At 41.1% G+C, this 27,093-nt stretch overlaps 1 protein-coding gene across 5 annotated transcripts in view; it reads right to left on the minus strand.

Annotated features, from left to right (window-relative positions):
• LOC138965502 (tyrosine-protein phosphatase 99A-like) overlaps window positions 1-27,093 on the minus strand; it is a 100,247-nt gene that overhangs the window by 54,376 nt on the left and 18,778 nt on the right. For 4 of the 5 annotated variants that reach the window (XM_070337676.1, XM_070337675.1, XM_070337678.1 and 1 more), the window contains 8 exons: window positions 25,129-25,243; window positions 24,350-24,547; window positions 23,597-23,692; window positions 20,436-20,605; window positions 18,824-18,950; window positions 9,497-9,553; window positions 2,510-2,618; window positions 336-442 (listed from right to left, as the gene is read on the minus strand). In XM_070337676.1, coding sequence (XP_070193777.1) covers window positions 336-442; window positions 2,510-2,618; window positions 9,497-9,553; window positions 18,824-18,950; window positions 20,436-20,605; window positions 23,597-23,692; window positions 24,350-24,547; window positions 25,129-25,243 — 979 coding nt within the window. The remainder of the gene's footprint in view (window positions 1-335; window positions 443-2,509; window positions 2,619-9,496; window positions 9,554-18,823; window positions 18,951-20,435; window positions 20,606-23,596; window positions 23,693-24,349; window positions 24,548-25,128; window positions 25,244-27,093) is intronic. The other variant, XM_070337680.1, reaches the window with a different exon arrangement.

The following is a 27,093-nucleotide window of genomic DNA, read 5'->3' on the forward strand; positions in this document are numbered from 1 at the left end:
ACTTTACTTTCAACCTTTCCCACCCTGGAAAGCCTGTTTTCCCAAACAATATAAAACTTACCAGTGAGTTTTCCCAACCAATATAAAACTTAGCAGTGAGCTTTCCCAATCCCTTATTGCTCTTTCTTTGTTGAATGCTTCTTTTAAACGGGAACGCAGAAGAAGAAGAATGCTTCTTTTACAATTGTAAAATAAGACTTGTTCCACTTTCTGCGCAAGCCAAAAAAAGGAAAATTATAGACTACTGTGGAACTCCTCTTTTAAAGCCTTAATAAAAAATGTAAAAAAAATAGGGTGTAAGGTAAAGAAACCACAAACAAAAAAATCGAACTAACCGCTGGGTTCGGCCACAGTGACGACGGTGGGAGGGGTGGACTGCATGTTGCTGGGCACAGCCAGGTAGTAGTAGGCCGCCTGGTAGCATTTCTGACACGCCAGCGACCTGTGCACAAAAAGATATGACAGGGATAAAACCAGTGATCATGCTAGGCATTCTGTGATCTGGTACAGTGGTACCTGCGACGAAAGGACACCGGCCTTGGGACCAGTTAAAATGTCCCTACATCGCAGGTGGCCTGTCATGACAGGTATATTTTCGTCAATGATTTTGGACAAAGGGATTCCAGAAGGTGTCCTTTCATGGGAGGTGTCCACTCATCAGAGGGGTCTCACATCGCAGCTAAGACTACAAAGGGCACAGTGTTATTCAGGCATGGGAATTGAAAAAAGTAAAAAATGCTGAACATTTGTAAGTAATAGCAAAGTCGACGGCGCGAAGCGCCTAGCCCTGCTAGGGGGGTTTGGGGGCATTTTGGGCGGAATGTTTGTTTCTCCAAAGAACCCAACTGGTGTAATTTGGTGTCATGTTAGCTCCAAGTTTGCCATTATATTCAGTTTTTAGAACCATTTTTGCCTCCCCCATTTATTTTTTCGGCGGACGCTTTTGCTTTTTCGGCGGAACAACAAAAAAAAATCGGCGGAAATTTGCCTTTCGGCAGACAATTCCCATGCCTCACTCAGGTTATTCCCAGGCTTAATAGTCTTCGGTCATTGACACTTTCTTTCTTTATTTGGTGTTTAACGTCGTTTTCAACCACGAAGGTTATATCGCGACGAGGGAAAGGGGGGAGATGGGATAGGGGAAAGGGGGGGGAGATGGGATAGAGCCACTTGTTAAGTGTTTCTTGTTCACAAAAGCACTAATCAAAAAATTGCTCCAGGGGCTTGCAACGTAGTATAATATATGACCTTACTGGGAGAATGCAAGTTTCCAGTACAAAGGACTAAACATTTCTTACATACTGCTTGACTAAAATCTTTACAAACATTGACTATATTCTATACAAGAACCACTTAACAAGGGTAAAAGGAGAAACAGAATCCGTTAGTCGCCTCATACGACATGCGGGGTGCAGAGAAATAAGGATGTGGAAAAGAAGACTTTTGGTAAGTGAAATAAAGGTGATGGATCCAGTCAGGTAGAAATAAGACAACAAGAAAAGAATTGGAAAACTGCAGGGAATAGTAGGGAGAGTTTTCTTGGAAGGAAATATAGGTGAAAGGACTGGTAAGGCAGAAATAAGACAAAAGAAGAGAAGAAACAGAACCGTTAGTCGCCTCTTACGACATGCTGGGTAGCATCGGGTAAATTCTTTCTAGTCCCAACCAATATGGGACTCCCCCTAACCCGCGGGGGGTGGTCATTGACAAATTTTTTTGTTTGTTTTGATTTGACGCATTGGTGTGACCCCTTGCTGGTCGACCGTCCGATAATTTTGACATTTAGGAATTGTATGATCTGACCATCAGTTTTCCTACCAAGCGGAAAAGGCAAGACACATGTATATTTTCAATCCAGGTCCAACTGACCTTCTGTCATCTGAGACTTGGAACAACACCAAAGGCAAGAAGAATACATGCCGACAAAAACAATCACCTACTCACAATTAATTAGCTGCCGAGTCAAATGAAGGTGTAAACATCAACATAGCAACAGCTTTATCTCTATATGAAACCCCCTCAAATGCATTCAATACAGGTAAGACTAATTGATGGCTTCCCTTCCGGTATATAGTTACATAGAAACCAGGAAAACACAAACTGTGTCAGACCAAAATCAAAACAAAATAAGTCGTTGAATTGATTTCTCATGAAGTCAAAAGGTAATTTCCAGATCAAGTCAGTGGGTTAAGCATAACAAACTTAGGGTATTAAAGGCCCATAGGTTGTACGCCGATTATAGATTTGACATAAGTTATAACAATGCAACAGCGTTTGGGAAAACCCAACACACTTTTGAGCTGCATGTTAAAAACAGTCCGCAGGACATTGTGAACTATGTAAACTCAATGAGGTCTTACTCAGTAAAAACCAACAGGTTTTTTCAATGAAAAAAAAATTAAACAGCTACTTATACTTATATTTATTATGATAACAACAGCTCAGAATCTCCAGCTATTTTAACGATTCTTCACAAAACCTCCGTACCAGATGTAAGTTGTGTACTAACTTGTATCCGATGAAGATGACGACGACGATAAGCACGACGATAATAGCACAGGTGACACCAGCAATAATCTCGGTGGGAACGCGCTGATTGTCCTCTTTCACTGTGGGGTCTGAAACAGCACAACCGCTCCACCATTCATCTTTCTCCTTCACACATTTTGCATCCTCATGTCAAAGGTTTGGTTTACAGTGACACGAGAAAGACAAAAAAGACAATAAAAGAACCAGTGAGACAAACAGAATTGTTGAACTGGCTCCTTCTTTGTAGCAGGCTAGTAGGGATGTTGCAAACGCTGCAACGTGTTTCAAATCGCTACTTACTTTTCCGTCACTCATTTCAAGGTGGGGGAATAGCGATGCCACACACATGCCTAAAACTAGAAAATTGCAGGAATTTTAATGACAATTTTGGCAAATTGAAAGCCAGTAGCAATATCCATGAAAAGGTTGTTCTGTTTTGTCCTTCCATTCAAAGCATCTGTCTTTTGGGTTCTCTCATGGACCCCTTCTTGTCAAACGTTTTCTTCTTTGTCTCCTGTAATTAATCTTCTTTCTTTGTCTCCTGTAATTAATCTCCTTTCTTTGTTGAACAAGACCCAAGTATGGAAAGTTGTCTCTGTGCATGTTGGTCAACGTTCTTTGACGAGTACATGTTCATTGTTATTTGCAGTCTTACATAATTAACTGTTTCTTGATTTCTCTGTGCGTTTAAAGCATTCCAAGACATTCAGATGATGTTGTAACAATTAACGAAATAGATCACCGCCATTGTACGGTGAACAGACTGGACATTTATAAAGAACGGCCGTTTCATATTTTGTGTGTGTTGTTAGTATAGACTATACTCACACAGTCCTGCATATACTACATTGTAAAATTCATATTACCCAGATGCGTACTAAACTACTAACATTTGGATGCCAGGCTCCCAGGATAAACTAACTTATAAACGCACAAACCCTGAAATGTGATGTCTGTTGCCATTTTAGCTAAATTATGAAAATGTATTTACAAACCAATTCAACAAACAAAAAAATATCAGCATTATGTCTATTTTCAAAATAGTCTGTGGTTGTCATAAAATCCAAATGACAAACATGTATTTTCATGCAAATGATAAATGAAAATGATTTTTCAACAAAAGAAGTAAAGATATGACTAAATAGGCACATCACACTAACTGTGTGCGACATCTGCACACATTGATTCATCACACTAACTGTGTGCGACATCTGCACACATTGATTCATCACACTAACTGTGTGCGACATCTGCACACATTGATTCATCAATTTTAGTACTACGATTTTATGCCACAACAATGAGGTTTACAATGGTTTACATGACATTCCACATGACAATTTGATAGTTTATATACAGTGTGAACGACACACCATAACGTTAAACATCAGTCATTTTCTATGTGACATACTTACCAAACAATCTGTAATCTATTACATGCATTTATGTATACAAACCCCACACCTACTGTACTTATCATAAAGCTCACAGGAAATCATGTTCAGAATGATAGCACTTTCTCCATTTGTGTCAACTCTTATTTTAGTGATTGTTAAAGGTCACACCAGCACATTGTCAGCAAAAGCTCTTTTTTCATCAACCTCCAGAAAGACTGCAACAGCAACTAAAATAACAAATTAAAGGCTGAAGGCTTTAATAAACTGCTATGCTGTAACTGAGCAATACGCATATAAGTACCAGACTGAACTATTTTTGTCAGCAACTACAGCGCAAACAAAGGGCAACAGAAAAATCATGAGCAAATGAACCAATTCAACTGTCTTTTGAATGATAACCAATCAAAGACTTATAAGCACAAAAGGACCGAGTAATTGAGAAAATGAATGTCTTTTGGGGGAACACTGCCTGCATACAGTTTTACAAACCGTAAAATAAAGTGGACATACTTTTGTCTAAAAAGCCTTTTTGTTGAACAAATCAAAAGCTATATCTTCAAAAAACAGGGGGTCTAATCATTTAAAATGTAAAAAAAAATTTTTTTACTCATATTATGTGGACAAAAATCTGATAAGATAAGCTATAAGAAAAAAAGTCTTGAAGTAAAAGGAAGGGTTTCTCAAACACACATGTTGCTGTGTCCACAGACAAAAAGATACAAAACGTTACTGTAGTGTTGTTGAATTATGGCCAAAGGTTTTAACAAAGCAAAGACTGATCATTGGCAATAAGACCAAGCAAAATTCAACAATGGCAACAAGGCAGGGTTAACACACATACACAAAACTGAATATTGTTTAATTTCTGGTTTTAACCCACGCGCGCACTGTTGTTAAAACCACCGATGCAAACCAACAAGACACGATGCACTCAAAAGAAACAAACTACAGAGAAAACCTATGAAACAAGAGAGATTAAAAAATAGAGAGAAAAATAGAGAGAGAGAGAGAGAGAGAGAGAGAGAGAGAGAGAGAGAGAGACAGAGAGACAGAGAGAGACAGAGAGACAGAGAGAGACAGAGAGAGACAGAGAGAGACAGAGACAGAGACAGAGACAGACAGAGACAGAGAGAGACAGAGAGAGAGAGAGACAGAGAGAGAGAGAGAGAGAAAGACAGAGAGAGACAGAGACAGAGAGAGACAGAGAGTCAGAGACAGAGAGAAGGAGAGAGACAGAGAGAGAGAGAGAGAGAGAGACAGAGAGAGACAGAGAGAGAGAGAGAGAGAGAGAGAGAGAGACAGAGAGAGAGAGAGAGACAGAGTCAGAGACAGAGAGAAGGAGAGAGACACGAGAAAGAAACACTCAGACAAAGAATTAATCTGATTAAAGTACACTGAGCATAAAAAGTTAAGGATATTTTTTCAGTGGTATAGCTTAATAGATGTAAATCAGCAGTTTCTTGGTCAGAAACATATGTGCATCTATTACTATTTGAAGATCTGCCTTTCTTCTGCTCAAAAATGTGTTTCTTGTTTGTTTGTTTGTTTGTTTATTTGTTGCTTAACGTCCAGCCGACTACGCAGAGCCATATCAGGACGAGGAAGGGGGGGATGAAGGGGGCCACTTGTCAAGCGATTCCTGTTTACAAATGCACTAACCCATTACTTGTGTCCCAGCAGGCTTTAGTAAAACTAAATTAATACCTACTGGAAGATTACCAGTTTCCAGTATGTTAAAATAGGCTTAACCTATCTACTGCTGGACATGTGTTTCTTGGATTTGAGCAATATTTGGGTATGGCGTCACAGGTTCTTGACCACGTAATTGTTCCTGCTGTTTAACCACTGTAAACATGTCCTTAACTTTGTGTGCTCAGTGTACTCCTTGTAAGAACACAAGATGAAAGCACTTCAAGGTTCATCACAAGTAACACATCACAAGGAAAAAAGCCACATGGTTGTGATGGGGGGGGGGGGGTGTAGCAGGGGGGTGGGGGGGGGTGTGTGGGTGGGTTGAGGGGTATGAGTAGGGAGAGAAGGGGAACAATGTCCGCTGTCCAGGGGCCAAATCATGAAAGCAAGTAGAAATACCCCTTTAACTGCAGGCACACATTCCCCAGGTGCACATGAACTCCCACAGCCACATGATTACTTAATCACTGTCTCATTTTATAAACGGTTTCCAACAAAATTTCATTTTAGGTCAGGAAAAATATAGCAATGCCATGCTGGCAACCCAAATCTTAAATCTCATCCCACAACAAGGAGGGATAACAGTAAAAATCAGATTCTACAACCGGAAAAGATGACAAGAAGTTTTGTGGATCAAAGTTAAAAGGTACCTTCCTTCCTGTGTACATGTATATATATGTAAATCAAGGTAAATCTATCCTGACTTTTACATGGACACCCCAAACCTTTATAGCCTCATGGGGGTCGGCCCGCTATTGCGCGGGGCCGCTATTGCGCGAATCTTTAGGGTTAGGGTTAGGGTTAGGGTTAGGGTTAGATTCGCGCAATAGCGGCCCCGCGCAATAGCGGCCCAGCCCCGCCTCATGGCTGCTACCTTATGGCTGCCTCATGGCTGCTTCCTTTGCCAAGTTGGACATTTTTGTTGAATTGATTCCTACGTGACACCGGGCATATCAATCTGCTGAATCAGCACACAACTCCCACCATGCACACAAAGCAGTCGGTCTGTTCGGGCGTTTTGATGTATGTCCGAAGGATGTTCGCTTCTCATGTAAAAGCCTGTGGTGGTTTACATTAGGCAATGTTACTTATTAACGTGCGAACTGTGTCCCCTGGTTGTCAAAGAAGAGTAACTCTCCGTATAAAGTCTGCAATTTTCAGTTTTGTCATTTTTATATTTTTTTTTATCAAAGGTCCCAAAAGGTTCTAAGGTCGGTTGGGGAATTGGAAACATTGATTTTTTTGTCTAGGCCTTATGTTTTTCCCAGGAAGAAAAGTAATCTTTATATGTATCAGTGACAGCAACTCATTAGTTCACAGATATGACACTGCATCAGAACTAAACCTCCAGAGAGATTTCTACGCCACAAAAGCACACAACAAAGAGAAGACAACATAAGACATTATGCAATGTGTTGCACACCACACAGAAACAGCAACATAAGACATTATGCAATGTGTTGCACACCACACAGAAACAGCCAAACCCACAGAAAGAAATTCTACAAAGGCTGAGTTACCACTACCAGAAACTACTCAGGGCTACACAGGGCAAAGCTACTTAACTCATTGTCTCCCAGGTACGGATATATCAGTACCCACTCATATTGGCTCTATCTGATCCGTACACATAGTCACTACATTGCATCTGCTCTTATTCGGCACATATCCGTATTCTGCTCAGACTGTTAGCTTCAGTCGCTTCCTGTATCGTCGATCTAACGCCTGCATTACAGCGTGTTGATACACAGTTAAATTGTTACAGTTACGACAATTTTGAGTGATCTGTTGTAGCACAGCTGGTCTCGGTTAAAAAAAAAAATTGGTCAACATAGGTGGGGTACAAAGTGTTAAAAAAACACATGCTTGAAACAAAAAATCAAAACAAAAAACCAAAACAAAAAATCAAAACAAAAAATCAAAAAAGGTTTTGTGTACTATTCAAAGCAAATTTTATATTAAAAAAAAAAAAAGGGAAAGGTGAAAAAAAAATGGTCAAAGCCAACAAAAAAGACCCTCCCATAACAAACCATGCTTTTCAACTGACATCCCTCAAGTCAACAAAGAAAACAAACCATGCTTTTCAACTGACATCCCTCAAGTCAACAAAGAAAACAAACCAGTAGCTTTGCCCTTGTTGAAAAGTTAGAGTACTACACATTCAGCGCAAGTTTAACAATAGAATACTCTGCAACAGCACTCCTGACAAAAGCATACACACTTTCAAATGATGTACTGTTCTGCTTTCTGTCAGAATCTTTTACCCACCAGGAATAATTCCCTCACCTGATGTACTGTTCTGCTTTCTGTCAGAGTGCTTACTTATATTCTCAGAATGTTTTACCCACCAGGAATAATTCCCTCACCTGATGTACTGTTCTGCTTTCTGTCAGAGTGCTTACTTATATTCTCAGAATGTTTTACCCACCAGGAATAATTCCCTCACCTGATGTACTGTTCTGCTTTCTGTCAGAGTGCTTACTTATATTCTCAGAATGTTTTACCCACCAGGAATAATTCCCTCACCTGATGTACTGTTCTGCTTTCTGTCAGAGTGCTTACTTATATTCTCAGAATCTTTTACCCACCAGGAATAATTCCCTCACCTGATGTACTGTTCTGCTTTCTGTCAGAGTGCTATATTCTCAGAATGTTTTACCCACCAGGAATAATTCCCTCACCTGATGTTCATGTCTTCACAGTGGAACCCTTCTTTTCAGATCAAACAAAATCTGAGAAAATCACGTCTTTAACAAGGAGGGAGTGTTGAAATAAAAGTAAATTAGCAAATAGTCTGACGTAAAAATGTGAAAGAGCAAGGTCATTGAACCTCAAGCCCTTTACGCTTTCACTTATTACAGAAGAAGTGACTCTCATGTCATCCAAGGGGGAAGAGTATGTGCAGGATCGTTGTTCATCAACGGCCAAGGTGTTAAACAGAAGAGGTTGATTGTGGCTATTTAAAGGGGGGATTTTAAAGTAAAAGACGGGAAATCTGACACACTGGGTCTGAAAACGGGTCCACTACACTGACACATTGACTCTAACTTTGGCTGACCCCTCATTGACACATTGACTCTAACTTTGGCTGACCCCTCATTGACACATTGACCCCTCATTGACACATTGACTCTAACTTTGGCTGACCCCTCATTGACACATTGACTCTAACTTTGGCTGACCCCTCACTGACACATTGACTCTAACTTTGGCTGACCCCTCATTGACACATTGACTCTAACTTTGGCTGACCGCTCATTGACACATTGACTCTAACTTTGGCTGACCCCTCATTGACACATTGACCCCTCATTGACACATTGACTCTAACTTTGGCTGACCCCTCATTGACACATTGACTCTAACTTTGGCTGACCCCTCATTTACACATTGACTCTAACTTTGGCTGACCCCTCATTGACACATTGACTCTAACTTTGGCTGACCCCTCATTGACACATTGACTCTAACTTTGGCTGACCCCTCATTGACACATTGACTCTAACTTTGGCTAACCCCTCATTGACACATTGACTCTAACTTTGGCTAACCCCTCATTTACACATTGACTCTAACTTTGGCTAACCCCTCATTTACACATTGACTCTAAATTTGGCTGACCCCTCATTTACACATTGACTCTAAATCTGGCTGACCCCTCATTTACACATTGACTCTAAATTTGGCTAACCCCTCATTTACATATTAACTCTAACTTTGGCTAACCCCTCATTTACACATTGACTCTAAATTTGGCTAACCCCTCATTAATTGTGCAGAGTATTCACATCGTCAAACTTGCCAAAGAGCTCATAAACACAGAAAGGAGAAGTGCAGGTAAAACGATACAGATATGAAACGGGAGAATTAGGAATTACCATTGTTATCTTTACCCAAATTATCCCAAATTATATTGCTCTCGTCCAAGCTTTCAACTGGAAACAAAAAGTGAGAAAAAGGCGGTTAAGCCATGAGTTGAGAGCGACAGATGTAGGAATAGAGTAAAGAAGAGCATGTATAATGAGTCATGATCATACATGGAATACAAAATGCATGGTAATGGTAGGATTATATGTACGTAACATGAAATTGCTAAGCAGCTTTTTTTTCAATGACAACAAAACGAATGACCACTAATCTGTTGTTACTTCAAGACATGGAAAGAACAGTTGAAATGCAATATGTACACATTGAACATTTAGCATCTTTTCCATCAGTGATGGGTTAAAACAACAGTTGAAATGCAATATGTACAAATTGAACATTTAGCATCTTTTCCATCAGTGATGGGTTAAAACAAAACAATAGTTATGTGCTCGTTCTAAGCCCCCTTTTTGAATTCGCATGCTCCCACACATCTCCCCAATAAAGTTGTTTTTTCACCCAGTGACAATTTATCAAAACAGACGTATATTTTGTCATGACAGCTACTGCAACCTATCCTGTATATATGTGCACATTTCAACTATAAGGAAAAAATGTATATCCTGAGGTATATCAGACAAGCAGACATATTCATTAGCTGCCAAAGTCCAGTGGTATGACACTGACTGGTATTGGGTGCTCATCTATATATATATACGACTAGTGTCTGTGTGTCTGTCTGTGTATCTGTCTGTGTGTCTGTGTGTCTGTGCGCGATGCGCGGCCAAGGTTCTCGATGGATCTGCTTCAAATTTGGTGGGCTTATTCAGAGAGACCCCGGACACAACCTCATCGATGAGATATTTCAACAAGTGCTCTCAGCGTGCAGCGCGGAACCGATTTTGGTTCCACCTCAGCTATTTTGGTTCCACCTCAGCTTACCCGGGCCCCCATACCGACACACCATAGCCGCTACACCACATCACAACGCCAAAGTTCTCGGTGGATCTTTTTCAAATTTGGACACCGTATTCAGCTACACCCCGGACACAATATCATCGATGAGATATTTCAACACGTGCTCTCAGCGCGCAGCGCTGAACTCATTTTCGTTTTTGCGTTCATTTCACCATTATAAGTAACTCTTCCTTATCTTCTCCAGTGTTTGGCGTTTATCTCCCTTCCTTCGTGTGGCTTTCCCGTTCAGTTCTAAGTTACTATTACTATTTTTAGAATGTCACTGCGCTGTCCACTGCGCTGTCCACAACGCTTCCCTTGCACCCGTAAGTTGTTCTTACTGTCAAAGTGAAAAGGTCGAATCAATTTATAGCCACGCGAAAAATACACTCTCACCTATCTCTATATATTTATAGATACAGATATGCATATATATATACGGCTTCTCTGTGTGTGTGTGTGTGTTTGTGTGTGTGTGTAGGCAAAAACCTATGTATTATAGAGTTCTGTTTGTGATGGGGTCTAGCGGCTTTTGTCTGTCTGTATGTTCTGGCATTTGAGAAGCCACAGTAGATAATATAGGGCTAAGAAATAAGCTCTAAAATTCTCAATCCCGTTTGACAGGACTTCGCCTTTCAAAGGTGATTGTGGTGAACCGCCACGCTGTCTGTCTCTGTCGCGCCGTTCACCCCAAATTCCCGTTTCTGAGAGTGACTATTTTTAGAATGTCACTGCGCTGTCCAGAACGCTTCCATTGCACCCGTAAGTTGTTCTTACTGTCAAAGTGAAAAGGTCGAATCAATTTATAGCCACGCGAAAAATACACTCTCACCTATCTCTATATATTTATAGATACAGATATGCATATATATATACGGCTTCTCTGTGTGTGTGTGTGTTTGTGTGTGTGTGTAGGCAAAAACCTATGTATTATAGAGTTCTGTTTGTGATGGGGTCTAGCGGCTTTTGTCTGTCTGTATGTTCTGGCATTTGAGAAGCCACAACAGATAATATAGGGCTAAGAAATAAGCTCTATAATTCTCAATCCCGTTTGACAGGACTTCGCCTGCAGAGGTGATTGTGATGAACCGCCACGCTGTCTGTCTCTGTCTCGCGATTCACCCCGGCGAAGCCGGGTATTCCTCTAGTGCATGATAGTTGATACACAGTTTGTTTCATGGAATATACCAGGGACCACTTAAAGGTATGGAATATACCAGGGACCACTTAAAGGTATGGAATATACCAGGGACCACTTAAAGGTATGGAATATACCAGGGACCACTTAAAGGTATGTACACTCCTTCCCATGACAAGTGTTGGGCTGACCATGGCAGATGTGGCCAGATATTTGACATGGTGTCAGACCATCCCCCCACTTAGACACGTCACACCATCCCCCCACTTAGACACGTCACACCATCCCCCCACTTAGACACGTCACACCATCCCCCCACTTAGACACGTCACACCATCCCCCCACTTAGACACGTCACACCATCCCCCCACTTAGACACGTCACATACCAAACAGCAACACCCGCACTGCTTACTGTGTGCATTATATTGTTTTGTTTTATGAATGAATTCCTTAAAAAGCCAAAAATGGATTTTAAGAAAGAAATCCATTGAAAAAATCCCACTGTTCACACTGAGAGCATTCAGGCTCTTCATTTTTGGCATGTGACCAAGTGGAGGGATGTCTAACTCAATGTAAAATCTGACCAGATCAGAGATGGTGAGACAAGCAGTTACCCCGGGAAGGAGTGTTCCCTTTAACTAAAGCACAAATGAGAGAATACACCTAAAAGGTACTGTCCTTGTGCAAGCAGTCAGGTACACCACAACACATGATGGAGACTGCATGTACATGCTTCTACAAGGAAATAGGAGCATTCGTACAATACGACAAATACAACCTAAACATCAACAGTCTGTTAGAATTAGAATTTTGAAATGAATTAATTTTGTAGCTGAAAGCAATGTTATTCTCCTAAATAGGCATTGTTCAGAAATAACTGTCTTTTTTTTCTCTTTTTCTTTTTTGTAATGTGTTGTGGAAGAGTTGCTCACCCTTGGAAATACATGGCGCAAACAACCCCACGTGACAGTGAAATCATGTCAACGACTGACAACCCCGTGAAAATGAGCTCTAATCAGTGTGTTCTGCGGTGTTCAATCAATATTACGCACTTGTCGTTCAAAAGTATGCTCATCAGAGCTGACTTTACAGTCATGGCCTATCAGAGCTGACTTTACAGTCATGGTCTATCAGAGCTGACTTTACAGTCATGGCCTATCAGAGCTGACTTTACAGTCATGGCCTATCAGAGCTGACTTTACAGTCATGGCCTATCAGAGCTGACTTTCCAGTCATGGCCTATCGCACCTCTCAGTGCACATAGTCAGCTTCAGTATGTAATTTCGTTGGAATTTTTTTGAGATTTGCAAATCTATACATTTTTGGAAACTGTATAGTGTAAGCAATCAGAAAACCAATGTTTGCAATTTGCCGGACGCATATATGGCGGCCATCTTGGATTTCAAAATGGCCGCTTTAAAAATGGGTGTTTCTCAATATCTCAACATCTATGGAACCCAGAGTCCTGATTTTAACGGCTAAACCTACATTTGTAGGGGCAAGGAATCAAGCGGTACCAAGTACAATCAGCTAAACGTAACCACAAGGCGGCCATCTTGGATTTTCAAAATGGCCGCTTTAAAAAATGGTGTTTCTCAATATCTCAAAATCTATGGGACCCAGAGTCCTGATTTTAACGGCTAAACATACATTTGTAGGGGCAAGGAATCTAGTGGTACCAAGTAAAATCATCTAAACATAACCACAAGACGGCCATCTTGGATTTTCAAAATGGCCGCTTTAAAAAAGGGTGTTTCTCAATATCTCAACATCTAGGGGACACAGAGTTCTGATTTTAACGGTATATATTTGTAGGGGTGAGGAGTCCAATGGCACCAAGTACAATAGGCTAACCATAGTAACAGATGTAGATGGTAGTAGATGATCTGAATGACTGAGCCAGATATTTCACTTCCGACGATGATAGTTGTTTATCGTTAAACTTCAAGGGCAAGGACCATCATGATGATCATCAGCTAGTACTCTAACTCGTCATCATCACTGTCACTGGAAAACAATATGCCATTCATAGAGTCCTCGTCATTCTGACACTGAGTGCCGCACTGGCAGAGGTCTGTACACGATAGGTTATTGGACATGCAAGAACATCGAGCTGTAGAACAGTCGGCTCTGCACTGGCATCTCACCAGCTCGATGATGGCCTTGGGGGCTGGGAGCACTTCAGTAGTGACTGGCTTGACCTGACCAGTTGTGTCCTTGTAGAAGCCGTGCTTCAGAGGATCCAGGAACTGCTGCGGAGCAACGCTTGCCTGACCCCATACTGTGGCCTGGATCTGGACTCGGAGGATGTGCTGCTTGAGAGCACCGTGGGTGGGAGGCAGCTTGTCACGTTCAGCCATATGCTTGCAGAACAGATGCCATCGCAGCTCCGGGATGCTCGCAATCTGAATGCCCTTTGGTGAGTATGCAGCCGAGACGAATGTAGCCAACGTAGAGAGCAGGTCGTCGGTGACTTCAGTGGCATCCAAAAGCATCTGCAAAGCCTTGACGACTTCTCCGTCTGCTTTTAGGAAGACTTGCAGCCAGGTTGCTTTGCCTATACCAGAGAACCTCCCAGTGTTGTCTGCCCCCGAAAACGCGTGGAAGGCTGGCAAAGCCTTTGCTCTTTCTGGACCTAGAGCTGTCCATATTGGCTGCACTTGGATCACTCCGGAGGCCATCGACATGGACGTTTTCCTCAGTAGCAGGTCATAATTGGCTATGACCAGCACCAGGACATCTGTGTCTGGGGAGAAGACCACTAACTCTGCATCAGGTGGGTTGCGCTGTGATGCCAGCACTGCCTGGTGGATCAGCAGTGTGTCCGCCTCTTCATGGTTGTTGTCATCAAAGAGCAGCTCCTTGTTGCTTCTGGAATGTCCTGAGGCCGATGTGATGACCAACTTGGACGAGTCTTTGTTGTACTCCAGGGTTCTTTCTGCCAGATATTCTGTCAGATCTGCCTTCGTCTTGTCATGGGAAAGGAACCGGCGCATCGGGATGTGTTTGATGCTGGTGTCATCTGTGATCTGATATTGGACCGGATCCTTCCCTTGTCTCCGTTTCTCTCTTGTGGTACTCTTCAGGGAGTCAGCCTTGTAAGTATCAAACACCAGAATGATTTCGTCACAGTCTCTTGTCAGAGACATCAATCTGGCATTGAACCATTCACTTATAGGTCCTTGACTGTCACTACTGTGGCTGGTTTCTTTGTCAGCTTCTGCACGAGCACCATACCGTCAACCAGTGCGATCTTGCGATGTGTGTCCCTCTCAGTGTGTGTGAAGTCCATGGTTTCAGAATCCACTGCATCGTGTTGCAGACTACTTGCATCTTGCAACTGCTGCTGATTGTCATCGGGTGGTTCTGCTGTTCCCAACTTCTCAAGGAGGTGGATCAACTTTGACTTGTCAGTGCATGGCAGCATTGTTCCGTTTGGCGCGAACAGTGCCCTCGGTGTCAACGTGAACTCGTAGTTCCCGATGGCATGTTTCAGGTCAATGTCTCGGTTGGACCTGACGAGGACCATCAGCCTTCCGTAGAGATCCTTGGTCTCCTTCAGGTCTACAGTCGAGTCCCGGAGTTTCACATTGGCTTTCTTGTTACCAGACATGTACATGTTGTTGTTCTGTTTCTTCACTGGTGCCCACAAGCTGACGTCCCCATTGATTCGCTCTGACACGTACTCTTCATACAGTTTCTGCCCAGTGGCGTCAATGTTCAGGATCTGTGGCACGTACTCGTCTGGAATGTAGGCCTGTGTGATCAGATTGTGCAGCTGGTCACCTTCAGTGGCAAATGGATTGCCATGACTCAGGATCGCAGCCTTGATTCTGTTGATTACGTCATGCTCCCTCTTTACTGCACTTGGTCCAAGGTCATGGTGCTCTGTGGCCTTGCCAACTTCCGCATCAAACTGACTTTTGAACTCCTTTGATAGGCACGACAGTTCCGTGTACGATTGCGAGGAGGGGGCAGGAACACTTTATGTCCCCTAGATGTTGAGATATTGAGAAACACCCATTTTTAAAGCGTCCATTTTGAAAATCCAAGATGGCCGCCTTGTTGTTACGTTAGCTGATTGTACTTGGTGCCACTAGATTCCTTGCCCCTACAAATGTAGGTTTAGCCGTTTAAATCAGGACTCTGTGTGCTATAGATGTTGAGATATTGAGAAACACCCTTTTTTAAAGCGGCCATTTTGAAAATCCAATATGGCCGCCTTGTGGTTAGGTTTAGCTGATTGTACTTGGTACAACTAGATTCCATGCCCCTACAAATGTAGGTTTAGCCGTTAAAATCAGGACTCTGGGTCCCCTAGATGTTGAGATATTGAGAAACACCGATTTGAAAGCAGCCATTTTGAAAATCCAAGATGGCCGCCATATATGCGTCCGGCAAATTGCAAACATTGGTTTTCTGATTGCTTACACTATACAGTTTCCAAAAATATATAGATTTGCAAATCTCCAAAAAATTCCAACGAAATTATAATTCTGAACATAGTGAGGGTGACTAACAGACTGCCCACCACGTGTGGAGACACGCCGCTTGTGACTGATCTCACGTGGTTCTGTTTGCATCTGTATTTTCCACAACCCATACAAAAACGGATATTATTTCTGGAATTCATCTATTGGTTCATTTAAAACATTGCCACTGTGCGCGGGAAGCACCCAGGTGGTTGAGTCTTGGTATGTGTCTTTGGGAGGGATGCTCCTATCCCAGGTAAAAGCCTGGCCCTATCCCAGGTAAAAGCCTGGCCCAATCTGTTGTGTACCTGCCTGCTGACATGGGAAGGGCTGTACCTCTAAATCTGCTATACATATACATGTATACACAACTAGGGAACTGAAAAACACATGTTCACTTTCGTCAAAATCCTATGTCAACTTGACTGTATTGATGAGTTCAGAATTCTATGTCAACTGACTGTATTGATGAGTACAGAGTCCTATGTCAACTGACTGTATTGATGAGTACAGAGTCCTATGTCAACTGACTGTATTGATGAGTACAAAGTCCTATGTCAACTGACTGTATTGATGAGTACAGAATCCTATGTCAACTGACTGTATTGATGAGTACAGAGTCCTATGTCAACTGACTGTATTGATGAGTACAGAGTCCTATGTCAACTGACTGTATTGATGAGTACAGAGTCCTATGTCAACTGACTGTATTGATGAGTACAAAGTCCTATGTCAACTGACTGTATTGATGAGTACAAAGTCCTATGTCAACTGACAGTATTGATGAGCACAGAATTCTTTTGTTTTTCAACTTTGTTGCATCTCATGCACAGTCATTTTGTTGTTAATAGTTTGACTGACTGGAAAATAATAGCTTTACAAAACTTGTAATTCTACTCTTTTTTTCTAGTCTATGGTAATAAGCCACACACACACATACACAAACAAAACAACAAAATGTTATTTCTGTGTTATTTCCAATCCTGCAATGACTGCGATTGAAACAACTGTTGCTGACCTTGCCGGCAGTGTAACAACGCATTTTCTCTCCTGCCAATTTTACAGGGAGGCAAGCTACATGCACAGAAGTTAAGTTTTGATCAAATTATCTATCTCTTGTGTATACTCTTCATCTACTTTCAAAACTAAAAGTTCAGAGTGCTTGTGAATGTTGTATATTATGAAAAGGTTCACTCAATAGCCTATCCTTTTTAACTGTTACAAAAGAAATAATAATTCCCTGATTTTGTTGGCAACGCATGTTACTGTTCAAACCATCTTCAGATTTGTTTATTAAAATTTTTGTTCACACCTGGCTTGCATTTTGAAAATGTTAAACACTAAAAAAACACAAAGTGAGACAAATATAGCAAAAGAGAATCTTTTCAACATCACAATTTTATTTTGATTTGAAATTTAAACTTTGCCGCCTCTTCTCTTTTCACATTTCAGTAAGTATTCTTTATGAGATAGGAGACAGATCCCTTTTTAAAAATAAAATAAAATAGAAGACCTTCATAATTTCCGAGGTGAAATACCAACAAAATGTACAAATACTAAATCCAACCTGGTTTACTTTTCCAACCTTATCAAAGACTGAAAATGTGAATAGATAAAATGTCTTTCAATTATTTTTCTCACCTCTTCTAATTAAAAACAATATTTTACGTTTTACTTTGAGGTCTATCAAAGACTGCAAATGTGAATAACAAATGTCTTCGATTTATTTTTCTCGCCTCTTCTAATTAAAAAATATATTTTACTTTTAACTTTGAGGTCTTTTTATCTATTTATTTTATTATTTTTTATTTTTGTTGTTGTTGAGAACTTGCCTAGTCACAATGTACTAACATCTCACTACAAACACTTCACAGCACAGAAAGCAAACAAAAGAAAAATGAAGACACAGCTCACAAAAAACGATGACCTACCATCTGAACGGACGCTCTCCTCCTCTGATTTGCATAGTGTACGTCAACGATAAGATACATTTTGTGTTGGACTTTGTCAAAAATATCACTTTTGTCTCAGACAATTATTAATAAAGCCCTCCTCGCATTGGTTAGAAAATAAGCTGATAACTATGCACACTCATAAAATATTTTCAACAGCAAAACTGAGTCTTATCTATGTATTCCAAAGGCCTAATAGAAGTTTATCTCAACAAAAGAATGTTGCTTCTTCCATAAAAGAGGTCAATATCCACATGATCATTAAAATGTGCAATTAAAAATGGTCGCCCCTGTGAAGCTTACTTTCTTCTCTTCTTGCAGAAGTCTCTTTTAGTGTATAAACACAAACTGAATACATAACTGGACATGAAATGATCTCTAACAATGGGGATAATTTCTGTACATGTTATCATGCGTACAAAGGAGGCAGCAGGTTGAACGTGACAACACAGAGGAACGGCTGGCTCTAGACATGGAACTTACCACATAAAAGGGTATCAAATTCAAAAGAAAATGGTTGGACAGTAAATTTCATTCCTAAACTGAAGAAGTGCATGAACTTGGAGTCCAAAATAAATCACATAACATACCACATACTTGGTGCAAAGTTTAACAACAATATTGTAAAAAAAAAAAAAAGTGAAACAAAAACTTTCCTTGATTTTTAAAGACAAACATATAAACTAACGATGCATAACGACTAAGTTCTATATCTCATAATAAATCTCCAATCCAGTGATTATACCCCAAAGAACCAAACTTGTACAACCAGCCTACTTCCCTTTCTGACCTTCTACAAACATAAAAAGCATCAACGCACCTCCAAGAGTGAAAGTGACAGGCGCTGTAAATTCTCCAACCAGAAAGCGCTTGCTGAAGATAGCTCGAGTCACACCGGCAATTTTCAGGCTGTAGCGCATGTTTGTTGTCAGGCCTTGTAGGGTGTGCTGCAACACAACATCACTCAACAATACACGTGAGAGTTTAGAGAGCTTAAGATAAACTCTATTTAAACCAAACTGATTGGCAGTCTAATGAAGAAGGTTATATTTTACGTCAGAGTGTGGGAGGGCTGGTGAGGGTGGTGGGAGGGCTGGTGAGGGTGGTGGGAGGGGGTCAGGGGGGGGGGGGGGGGGGGGGGGGGGGGTTGGGAGATGGCGAGAGTGTGACTGTGATGAAGTGCCATCTGGAATGACTGATTGAGATGTGTGATTGGTCTGGCAGAAATTCTCAGGAAAGCAGTGGTGTTACGGTATGTTTGTTGTCAGGCCGTGTTACGGTATGTTTGTTGTCCGGCCGTGTTAAGTGTGAGCTGCCAGGTAACACAAGTCAATATCACACAATGCGCATCACAAACACACACTGCAGACTAGCAGCATGTCAGGGCACACCTTTCTTCTCCCTTTCATTTTTACCTGAACTTGACCCTGCCGTGACCTTGAAATTTGACGAGGGTCAACCAGATTTGCATCAAGTCTGGAGGTCATCAAACCCCAGAAGTGTGTCAAGTTCCACAGCTCTAGCTTTAAGAACATTCAACACAAGAAAGGTAAATGTGTCAAGTTCCACAGCTCTAATCTTTAAGAACATTCAATACAAGAAAGGTAAATGCCTGTTAGACTCGCCCTGGCAATACAAAGACTAACACACAGTGATACCTGCAATGTGCTCTCACTCCAATGAGAGGACACCCCCCACGAAAGGACACCTGCTGTTCCATTGTCTCTTATCTTGACCAACATATACCTGTCAGGACAGGCCACCTGTAATGTGGGGACACTTTTGGCAGATACCACTCAACACCAGACATTTGGCTGGTTCTCAGATGGCAGATACCACTCAACACCAGACATTTGGCTGGTTCTCAGATGGCAGATACCACTCAACACCAGACATTTGGCTGGTTCTCAGATGGCAGATACCACTCAACACCAGACATTTGGCTGGTTCTCAGATGGCAGATACCACTCAACACCAGACATTTGGCTGGTTCTCAGATGGCAGATACCACTCAACACCACACATTTGGCTGGTTCTCAGATGGCAGATACCACTCAACACCACACATTTGGCTGGTTCTCAGATGGCAGATACCACTCAACACCAGACATTTGGCTGGTTCTCAGATGGCAGATACCACTCAACACCAGACATTTGGCTGGTTCTCAGATGGCAGATACCACTCAACACCACACATTTGGGGATGAGGGGTGGGTGTGTATTTGTGTGTGTGTGTGGTGGGGGGGGGGTGTGTGGAGGGAGGGGGCAGGGTTGTGAGTGGTCATTGGGGTTGGCTCTAGTTTCACTGACAGTGATACCCACGGAAACCTCAACTTTAACTTTTCTTTGTACACCCAAACACTAATGAATTCTATATGACTTACTGATTACTCGGGCGAGTAAAAAATCCCACTAGCATTCTTTGTACATACCTGATTCTGGGTTCCAGATACCATGGTATCGGGGTCGTTACCGCGAGTGTCCCACCATTTCAGGACGTATTTGTCGATACGACGACTGAAGAACCCTGGGGGATCCCACTGAAGGAACACACTTGAATCGGACAGCACAGTCACGTTGCGAATGAAGGGGGTGCTTGGCGCTGAAACCACATCCAGGTTTTACATCAAAGTTCCGCCTCTGTCATATTTTGCAGATTAATAGCATTGGCAAACAAAAAAGATTTTTTCTTAACTGTATATAAAATTCAATTCAATCAAAACAACAAAGGCTTCAATTCAATCAAAACAACAAAGGCTTCAATTCAATCAAAACAACAAAGGCTTCAATTCAATCAAAACAACAAAGGCTTCAATTCAATCAAAACAACAAAGGCTTCAATTCAATCAAAACAAAAAGAAACTTTCCCCTTGTGCAAGCGTTCATCTCAGCCAACACACCAGTAAACCATTGCAGAGTTGGTCACATAGTCACCCTATAATGATAAAAGTTGGTCACATAGTCACCCTATAATGATAAAAGTTGGTCACATAGTCACCCTATAATGATAAAAGTTGGTCACATAGCAGGGGTGTTGCTAGACTTTTTCATGTTGGGACATTTGGCCGAAACTGTCAGAAAGTTTTAGGACATTTTGGAAAATGTTCGGCTATTATTTTGGCTCATACAAAGTCACCGCAACATTGAAGCACAAGACTCAAGAGGGGAACACCAATACATACAATCATTGTCTTAGGAACACATATTACAGGGGCGAAGCAGTTAAGCCAGAAGGGGGGGTTGGGGGGGTTACAACCTGGGGTCCAGGGTCCCGTTGGGGGGTCTGGGGGGCACTGAAGCTGAAGAATTGTAGCTATTTTATACACAATTTGTGGCTTATCCTTGATTTTAAACATGATCAGTCGTCAGTCCACCGCTCGTGGCAAAGGCAGTGAAATCGACAAGCCATGCAGAATAGTGCAGTAGTCGTCGCGCTGAACAGGATAACACGCTTTTCTGTTTGTCTATTTTTTTTAGCTTACTGAGTTTGTTTTTAATCCAAACATATCATATCTATATGTTTTTGGAATCAGGGACCGACAAGGAATAAGATGAAATTGTTTTAAAATCGATTTCGGAAAATTAATTTAAATCATAATTTTCATATTTTTAATTTTCAGAGCTTGTTTGTAATCCAAATATAACATATGTATATGTTTTTGGAATCAGAAAATGACGAAGAATAAGATGAAATTATTTTTGGATCGTTTTATAAAAAAATTATTTTAATTACAAGTTTCCGATTTTTAATGACCAAACTCATTCATTAGTTTTTAAGCCACCAAGCTGAAATGCAATACCAAAGTCCGGCCTTAGTCGAAGATTGCTTTGCCAAAATTTAAATCAATTTGATTGAAAAATGAGGGTGTGACAGTGCCGCCTCAACTTTTACAAAAAGCCGGATATGACGTCATCAAAGGTATTTATCAAAAAAATGAAAAAAAAGTCCGGGGATATCATTCCCAGGAACTCTCATGTCAAAGATCGGTCCAGTAGTTTGGTCTGAATCGCTCTACACACACACACACGCACAGACAGACAGACACACACACACACACACATACACCACGACCCTCGTCTCGATTCCCCCTCTATGTTAAAACATTTAGTCAAAACTTGACTGAATGTAAAAAGAACAAGTCGCGTAAGGCGAAAATACATTTAGTCAAGCTGTCGTACTCGCAGAATGACACTGAACGTACTGCATTTTTGTTCACCAAGACCGTATACTCATAGCATCGTCAGCCCACCGCTCGTGGCAAAGACAGTGAAATTGATGAGCCAGAATAGCGCGGTAGTGGTTACGCTGAGCAGTATCTCTGGTCTTTTTAACTTTCTGAGCTTGTTTTTAATTCAAATATATCATATCTATATGTTTTTGGAATCAGGAACGGACAAGGAATCAGATGACATTGTTTTCAAATCGATTTCGGAAATTTAATTTTAATCAACATTTTCATATTTTTAATTTTCAGAGCTTGTTTTTAATTCGAATATAACATACATATATGTTTTTGGAATCAGAAAATGATGAAGAATCAGATGAAACTGTTTTCGGATCGTTTTATAACAAAATAATTTTAATTACAATTTTTAGATTTTTAATGACCAAACTCATTAATCAATTTCTAAGCCTTCATGCTGAAATGCAATACCAAAGTCCGGCCTTCGTCGAAGATTACTCGGCTAAAGTTTCAATCAATTTCATTGAAAAATGAGGGTGTGACAGTGCCGCCTCAACTTTTACAAAAAGCTGGATATGACGTCATCAAAAACATTTATCGGAAAAATGAAAAAAAAAGTCTGGGGATATCATTCCTAGGAACTTTCTTGTAAAGTTTCATGAAGATCGGTCCAGCAGTTTTCTCTGAATCGCTCTACACACACACACACACACACACACACACAGACACACAGACACACACACACACACACATACACCACGACCCTCGTCTCGATTCCCCCTCTATGTTAAAACATTCAGTCAAAAGTTGACTAAGTGTTAAAAGGTAGCGCCGTACTGTATGGCTGCTCGCTTTCCCCAGTGAGAAAGCTGCCGGAATGTCCCTGAAGGTAAGCTGACAGGACTACATGAAATCTTATCCTTATCCTTACCATGAAGGTAACCTGACAGGACTACATGAAATCTTATCCTTATCCTTACCATGAAGGTAAGCTGACAGGACTACATGAAATCTTATCCTTATCCTTACCATGAAGGTAACCTGACAGGACTACATGAAATCTTATCCTTATCCTTACCATGAAGGTAAGCTGACAGGACTACATGAAATCTTATCCTTATCCTTACCATGAAGGTAACCTGACAGGACTACATGAAATCTTATCCTTATCCTTACCATGAAGGTAACCTGACAGGACTACATGAAATCTTATCCTTATCCTTACCATGAAGGTAAGCTGACAGGACTACATAAAATCTTATCCTTATCCTTACCATGAAGGTAAGCTGACAGGACTACATGAAATCTTATCCTTATCCTTACCATGAAGGTAACCTCACAGGACTACATGAAATCTTATCCTTATCATGAAGGTAACCTGACAGGACTACATGAAATCTTATCCTTACCAGCAACATCGGTGAGAGCTGGATACTTCTCGCTGAATTCTCCGCGTCCACCTCCAGTGAATGCCGCCACTTGGATCTTGTACTCTGTGTATGGACCTGCACAAGACAACAGCAAACACTGGATAACATCTGACACACACTGGATAACATCTGACAAACACTGGATAACATCTGACAAACAAAGGGACATAAGCGTGGCACATGTATACGACACGTCAAAGAGTAATTGACAGGTATGCAGAACCAATCTCCTGGCACCTGAGAGAATAACGAGCATTGTAATGAACAAGCCACTTTCATCCTCAAGAAAGGGTGATCGCCCCAAGCTCATATAATGCTCCCCATTCTCCAAAGACACTCAAACTAACACCTACGTACACATAACGAAGTCGCCAAAGATAAAGATTCAGTACCGCCCAAGTCAACTATCGCCGCTCACTCTGCTACAAGCATGTCTTAATAAAGAAACATACCAAAATTCTATGACATTAGCGTTTGAACTGAGGCCGGATAATTTTGAAAAATAATTTATTTCGAGAGAAAAATTACCTAAAATGTAAATAACTAGCAGACATGTCCATCATCCTCTGGAAGTGGAATACCAGCAAAGCGTTACTGATCACCGAGCAAAACCCTGATGTCAGCTGCTGGTTAGCTTACACACATTATGAGAACAAAAATCACTGTGGTTTCTCTCTTTTTTTCGTCCCATATTTCAAGCAGCATTCACAACAAAACTCGAACACTACTCACGCAAGTTGGTGATAAACGCTGACATTGGATTGGTCAGGTGGCCGGAAATGATGCGTGTCTTGGTCTCGTTGTTGTCCAGGATCCACTGCAGCTCATAGGCTGTCAAGTGACCGTTCAAAGTCTTTGGGGGCTCCCAGTGAACGTAGAACGAGGTCGCCTCTCTGCCCGTGATGTGTGTGATTCGGGGACTTGTCGGCACTGAAACAGTCATGGAGTATGCGTCAGTTTCTAGTTCTTCCCGAAAGAGAGATTGAGAGAGTTATGTGTGTGTGTGTGTGTGTGTGTGTGTGTGTGTGTGTGTGTGTATGTGTGTATGTGTGTGTGTTGTGTGTGTGTGTGTGTGTGTGTGTGTGGTGTGTGTGGTGTGTGTGGTGTGTGTGTGTGTGTGTGTGGTGTGTGTGGTGTGTGTGGTGTGTGTGTGTGGGTATGTGTGTGTGTGTGTGTGTGTGTGTGTGTGTGTGTGTGTGTGTGTGTGTGTGTGTGTGTGTGTGTGTGCGTGTCTGTCAGTCTTTCTGTACCTGTCTGTGTGTCTGTCAGTGTGTGTTTGTTTTCCAACAGTGGGTGTGGGTGCACAGTAGGCGTATGTTACCGTGCATGCCTGCATGTGTGTGAGTGTAAATTAAACACTGTTTTGTAAAAAGATGTTATGAATGCTTTACCCATATCATTCAAATCTCTGCACAATTTTTTGTGCGTGCATGGATGCAAATGTGTGCTCGTAAATAGACTGGTATTTTTATAGTAATTATGACTACCCTGCAAATGGGATATTTACTCACCTCCTTCCAACGTTTGCACAGCAACTTCCGCTTTGGGTCCATCACCTTGGTCGTTGTACGCCAGTATGGACACGGTGTACCAAGTGTATGCTACCAACCCCTGCAAAACAGTTTCCTGCAGAACAGACAACTCTTTGAAACCACCGTGTAGGAGAGTAAGCGAGAGTTATTCGGAACCAGTCTCCTGGCACCTGAGATCTCTAAACAGCGCTCTGCCTCATTTGTTAAAGATTGTCATCGTGATCACACAAGTCTCTCCTTCAGGCCTGTAGCTGTGCTTGTTAGCCATAGTACATCACACTTGGATGTTTCAAAAAGAGAAAAAGGAACAAAGGAAGGAACGAACTAACGAACGAAGGAAAAAAGAAAGAACAAGTCGCGTAAGGCGAAATTACTACATTTAGTCAAGCTGTGGAACTCACAGAATGAAATTGAACGTAGTCTGCCGCTAGTGCAAAAGGCAGTGAAAGTAACGAGCCTGTTTGGCGCGGTAGCGGTTGCGCTGTGCTTCATAGCACGCTTTACTGTACCTCTCTTCGTTTTAACTTTCTGAGCGTGTGTTTAATCTAAACATATCATATCTATATATGTTTTTGGAATCAGGAACCGACAAGGAATAAGATGAAAGTGTTTTTAAATTGATTTCGAAAATTTAATTTTGATCATAATTTTTAATGTTTTTAATTTTCAGAGCTTGTTTTTAATCCAAATATAACATATTTATATGTTTTTGGAATCAGAAAATGATGAAGAATAAGATGAACGTTAATTTGGATCGTTTTATAACAAAAATTTTTTTTTACAATTTTCAGATTTTTAATGACAAAAGTCATTAATTAATTTTTAAGCCACCAAGCTGAAATGCAATACCGAAGTCCGGCCTTCGTCGAAGATTGCTTGGCCAAAATTTCAATCAATTTGATTGAAAAATGAGGGTGTGACAGTGCCGCCTCAACTTTTACAATTAGCCGGATATGACGTCATCAAAGACATTTATCGAAAAAAAGAAACAGTAGTTTACTCTGAATCGCTCCACACACACACACACACACACACACACACACACACACACACCACCACACACACACACACACACACACACACACACACACACACACACACACACACACACACACACACACACACACACACACACACACACACACACACACACACACACACACACACACACACACACACACACACCACGACCCTCGTCTCGATTCCCCCTCTATGACTTGACTAAATGTAAAAAAAAAAGAAAACAAGTCGCGTAAGGCGAAAATACAACATTTAGTCAAGTAACTGTCGAACTCACAGAATGAAACTGAACGCAATGCCATTTTTCAGCAAGACCGTATACTCGTAGCATCGTCAGTCCACCGCTCATGGCAAAGGCAGTGAAATTGACAAGAAGAGCGGGGTAGTAGTTGCGCTAAGAAGGATAGCACGCTTTTCTGTACCTCTCTTTGTTTTAACTTTCTGAGCGTGTTTTTCATCCAAACATATCATATCTATATGTTTTTGGAATCAGGAACCGACAAGGAATAAGATGAAAGTGTTTTTAAATTGATTTCGACAATTTAATTTTGATAATAATTTTTATATATTTAATTTTCAGAGCTTGTTTTTAATCCAAATATAACATATTTATATGTATTTGGAATCAGAAAATGATGGAGAATAAGATGAACGTAAATTTGGATCGTTTTATAAATTTTTATTTTTTTTTACAATTTTCCGATTTTTAATGACCAAAGTCATTAATTAATTTTTAAGCCACCAAGCTGAAATGCAATACCGAAGTCCGGGCTTCATCGAAGATTACTTGACCAAAATTTCAACCAATTTGGTTGAAAAATGAGAGCGTGACAGTGCCGCCTCAACTTTCACGAAAAGCCGGATATGACGTCATCAAAGACATTTATCAAAAAAATGAAAACAAGAGGCGAAGCCTTCAAGGCT

This window comes from Littorina saxatilis, linkage group LG4, assembly GCF_037325665.1.
Source record: "Littorina saxatilis isolate snail1 linkage group LG4, US_GU_Lsax_2.0, whole genome shotgun sequence".
Lineage (NCBI taxonomy): Eukaryota > Metazoa > Mollusca > Gastropoda > Littorinimorpha > Littorinidae > Littorina > Littorina saxatilis.